Raw genomic sequence first — 5146 nt, forward strand, 5'->3', positions numbered from 1 at the left:
CTCGGCGCGGATGCCCGGGACTCGGCTCAAGTAACACTCGCTGTCTTCTTCGATGAGGATCCCCACGGGGATTGATAAGGTATCATAAAACTTCTATGATAAATGCTTCTGCTTATTTATGTTAGAGGTTGTTAGCCCCACGCCAAACCCCCTGTCACGCAGGTATCGGAAATCGAAACCATGGCCGGCTGCGTGACAACCGATCCCGGGATTCGAACCCAGGCCAGTTGCGTGACATCTGGCTCACCGACTGCTCTATCAGCGGGGAAAAATCTATCTATGATAAATAATTTGTTTTTATTAATTCATTTTAGTTTTCATCTTTTATCTAACTACAGTGTTTCACTTTATCTACTTTCAGTTCATTAAAATAAATCACCAGCAACAAACTGTAGAATAGTCATTCGTCCGTAGATCATCCGTCTAAGCTGTAGCAATTCATCAGTTTATTTGCGAAAAGCATCAGTTCGAACCCTGACTGAAAACTAATTTGAATGCAAAAGTTCAAGCTTATGATAGTACGGCTCCGTCCGTTCTAATAAAAAAGCGTGCAAATTAAGACGAAACAAAATAATAATGGGAAAGCGACAACGCAGTGACTATAAAGATGATGGGACTTCATCTACCGAGTCTAACGATGATACCACAAGTCCTGCAAAAATGAACGGTGGTGAAATATGTACACATATACAGAAGGCAATTGATTTGATAACGATACGGAAAAAGATCAAAACCGAGGGTTACGATAGCGTTTGCAAAAAGTGTGATGAAGAAGGTCGTTTACACAGTGAACTTTTGGTCGAACATGGTGCCGTTCTTGATAATACTTTATGGCTCTGCCTGAAGTGCGGCTGTCAGCTATGTGGACGAAAAAATAATCAACATGCTCTACAGCATTATAGAGTAAGTAAACTAAATATTTTCATTAAATGACTGCCCGATCAAATTGTTTTACTTCGTTAGTACTTATGTATCACTTTGATGAAAAATGTGTTTCCTTTTTCATTTCAGGCACTTAGCAGTGATATGCACGCTCTGGCGATGAATACAACAACATTCGATGTTTGGTGCTATTTTTGCAACTTACCAGTTGATCCCTACGCGAAACCGAGACTACTTGATATTGTCGAGTTTGTGAAACGGGAGTCATTTAAAGTTCGATCGATTAATTCATACAATGAAACGAATGAGCAGGATAAACAGTTACAGATTACCACGGAATCAGTGCGTAAAATGATGATAAACACTTTCAGGTTTGTCACACCTGTAGCAGAGACCTACAATCTCTCCGAGGCACCGAAAAATCCTGATGAAGCTGCTACAGTGATCGGGAGTCGTTCCACCGCTGAAAATCGAACGGCAGCCGTTGAACAAGGGTCATCGTTTGCGACGGCTGCACAAGGGTCAACCGTGGAAGCCACATTTCCAGATAAAGGTGTGATCAGTGTCGACAAAAGATCATTCGTTGATTCGCGATATAAGAAAATCATTATTGACAGTTTGCCGTGCGTACGCGGTCTCTCCAATTTGGGGAATACTTGCTTCTTCAATGCAGTGCTACAGTGCTTGGCCCGAACTCCTTATTTGCTATCTATTCTGCAGCAGTCAGCAGTTGAAGGAGAACGGGTGCACATTCCTGGCGGAATGTTGCAACTGGGCGATGGCACCGAAACGCTACTGCCACCAATAGACGGTGAACTAGATACGTGGCGAAGTCTTACAGATGCTTTCGCAAGCCTACTTGGTGAGCTTACAGCAAGCTCTAACAGTGTACTGTCACCGAACCGGTTGCTGCTGGAGCTAACCAGTAAGTGGCCACAGTTTGATGGTGGTGACCAACACGATTCGCACGAGCTTTTGCGTCACTTGCTGGAGAGTGTGCGAACCGACGATTTACGCCGCTATCAGGCCCTGATACTTTATTCGCTTGGGTTAGAAAAACGTAAAAACCAGCAGAATATCGACGAAACACGCAAAGCAATGGTAAAGTTTTATGGTGAGCAAATTTCGCAGTGGGTCTTCCGACCTGAGCAAGTATTTCGTGGATCGCTCGTGTCAACGCTCACCTGTCAGGACTGTTATCACACTTCGTCGCGGCATGAGTATTTTCTCGATATTTCTTTACCGGTTTGTGTCGAGAAACCGCAACCGCCAGTTCGCCGTAAAAGCAGTCCGGAACCAGCTGCCGACGATCAGGTGAACAGCAGCGTGAGCCAGCATCCTTCTACGAAAAATCTCAACAAACGCGAACGAGAAAGAGAAAAGAAAGCGAAGCGCATGGCAAAGCACCAAAAGAATCGCATCAATCTGTCGTCTGTTAACACAGCGGCTATGCCGCAGTCGGTGTCCACCGATGCAAGCAAGCGATGTGAAGACAATGGGACGGACTCAATTGGACTGTTAAGCAGTAGTTCTATGCAGCAGCAACAGCAGCATTTGGTGTTCGACGCCGGGGATGGAGCAGAAAGAGAGGAAAATGCATTGTCGTCGGATGATTCGAACGAGCCGTCTGACGCCGATGTTGAGGATAATGACGTGACCGATGACCCATTGTCGCGGACGGTATGTCAACCGCCAGTTTCGGCCACGATCGACCAGAACGGCAATCACGCTTCCTGTGCCGTATTTACGGGACCGGAGAAACTGGACGACACTCCGGAAAATTGGAACAAAGAATCCGAGCGGAACATTGTGTGCTCGGTGGGAATCAGTGCCGAGCGAGCAGCACACATGGCGAAGATGTTAAACAGTCGACAGGCGGGAAGTGTTGAATTAGACGAGAACCGAGCCAAACTAAAACGTACACTACCAGGTACAGCGCGTCGGCAACGCACGCACAGCCATGCCGATTGGAGTAATACGATCGCACCGCGTTACCAGTGCGAGGACGGCGAGTATTCGGTACAGTCATGTTTCAACAATTTCACCGCCGTTGAACTGATGACGGGTAACAACAAGGTGTGCTGCGAGGCGTGCACCGAACGCATCAATGGTAAAGGGGGCAAGTCGGTGAACACAAACGCTACGAAACAGTTTCTGATATCCGTGCCGCCGGCCGTACTGATCTTGCACCTGAAGCGTTTTCAGGTAGGACCGCGCGGAATGTTCCGAAAGCTCACGAAACCGGTTTCTTTTCCCTTCGTGTTGGATATTGCTCCATTTTGTGGATCTAAAGTAAAGCGAGCCGCTCATATACGGCCAGGTCAGAAGAATATCCTGTACGCACTGTATGGCATCGTGGAACACTCGGGATCGATGCACGGAGGTCATTATGTTGCGTACGTGAAGGTGCGTCCATCGTTCGGAGCGGATGACGTACGGTGGAAGTTCATACCGCAAGGCACGAAAGACGAGCTGGATCGACTTTCCGAGCAGGAGATGGCAAAGGTTCAAGCAATGCGCATGGGTAGCAGCAACAGTAGCTTCTTGCCAGACAGTGACGATTCAGTCAGCCTTAACTCTTCCAATCGGTCAAACGACGGTCATGATGATTCTTCTGAGCACGAGGAGGCACCTGAACCTGAACCATTGGAGGAGGAGCGCATGCTATTAACTGCGGAGCCAGAGGAGGAAGAAGAAGGTGCAGTTGGATATACACCAAAACCAACCGCGGAACCTTCACTAGATGCCAATGCTCCTCCGGGTAAGTGGTATTGCGTTTCCGATAGCTACGTACGCGAAGTGACCGAGGAGTCAGTACTGAAAGTGCAGGCCTATCTTCTGTTTTATGAACGAATATTTTAAATTACTTTCTCTTGCGATGATACTTCCATTACATGACAAAAAATATGTGCAGCCAACATTTGGTGAGGAACAGGTGGTTCGTTTAATCTCGATACTCCTTTCCATGTTAATAATTGATGTTCATGCTGCTTCAAGGCAAAGTTCTACCCGGAATTTCTAAAACTTATTTCTAATTGTTCATCAAAATATAGTTTTCCACTCCTTCAATGAGAGCTTCTTCTGCGCTGCAAGTGTCAATGCCACTTGCGCCACTGTTTAATCCTCTCATCCATATATTGTTGTAAACTGTAACATGAATCCACTTTAGCACCTCTTTCGATGTTAACAACTATGCTGGGTAGACCTTTGACAGAAAAGTAGTATATAGTCATCGACATTAATAATCGATCCATGGAGTCTCTTTCGAAATGGTACACAAAAAACGCATTGTTTTTCTCAGAGTTCTATTTTTGTTGCCATAAACTTGATATTTATGAAATGTCTGTGTTGCAACAAAGCCAATGTTTCTTTTACTATTGTTTTGTTTTGATGACAATCCGTTGTATTAGGCCTAAACCTTTTGTATATGTCCGTACTCTGTGGATATCGGCTGGGGACGTTGCGCAATCAGCAACGTTGGTTATCGTCAAATATAACCAAGATCGTTATCGTCAAAATATATAAGTCAGCCAAATGCCGCGAACATAAGAAAGACCGCAATACCAAATCGTGCTGTTGAAACAAAGATATCCATCAGTGTTTTAGGTATTTTATACATGAAGTACAGAGACCCAGGGATGGGAGCGACATTTGCTCCTACGATTTCTTTTATGTCCATGCGCTAGGGAACTTGATAGTTATTGCATGTATTTCGGCAGGATGAAGCTTGCATGTATTTCGGCAGTAAAGGGACGCATTGCTAATGGGCAATTGTTTTCCTTTTCCTGACAGTGTTAACAGAATTTTGTAAATTATCCTCTAGCTTTTGTCGAAATGGTCTCTTATGCTGTTCTTAGTGTGAGAACGTGGATGAAGCATTATTTTCTATTCAGTTTTGTTTTACCTACCTTTACACCAATTTAAGTATAACGACACAACTGTAAAATATGATAATAAATATATAAGCTATATCCTTAAAAACATCCACAAATAAAAATAATTTTCAATCATTACGATTGTCGCAATAGTGAGTTATTTTGCTATACTGTGGTGTTTTTTTCTATCCTATCAAACTCAATATCACACGCATGCTGAAACAGATTGGACAAATGCGCACACAGAATACAAGTCCCATTCGATGCGCCTAACTATAGACACCCCATTGAATGTCGATCGCCTTCATTCGAATGCCGTATGTTTTAACTTTAGCTACTCACCATATCAAGTAGTTGTCTCGTATACCGTATAACTGTTTTCTTACTTT

The 5146-nt window shown here is 44.3% G+C and overlaps 1 protein-coding gene across 1 annotated transcript; it reads left to right on the top strand.

Annotated features, from left to right (window-relative positions):
* Positions 1 to 547: 547 nt before the first annotated feature.
* LOC128273730 (ubiquitin carboxyl-terminal hydrolase 45) lies at positions 548 to 4881 on the top strand. The gene is made up of 2 exons (XM_053011763.1): positions 548 to 903; positions 1012 to 4881. The coding sequence occupies exons 1-2, from the start codon at positions 577 to 579 to the stop codon at positions 3742 to 3744; spliced, it is 3060 nt and encodes a 1019-aa protein (XP_052867723.1). The 5' UTR covers positions 548 to 576; the 3' UTR covers positions 3745 to 4881.
* Positions 4882 to 5146: the final 265 nt, after the last annotated feature.

Source organism: Anopheles cruzii, chromosome X (assembly GCF_943734635.1).
Source record: "Anopheles cruzii chromosome X, idAnoCruzAS_RS32_06, whole genome shotgun sequence".
Taxonomy (NCBI): Eukaryota; Metazoa; Arthropoda; class Insecta; order Diptera; family Culicidae; genus Anopheles; species Anopheles cruzii.

Coding starts and splice junctions, on each gene's coding strand:
- LOC128273730 (XM_053011763.1), top strand. CDS start 577: ATGGGAAAGCGACAACGCAGTGACTATAAAGATGATGGGACTTCATCT. Junction 904..1,011: donor ATGCTCTACAGCATTATAGA/GTAAGTAAACTA, acceptor TTTTCATTTCAG/GCACTTAGCAGTGATATGCA.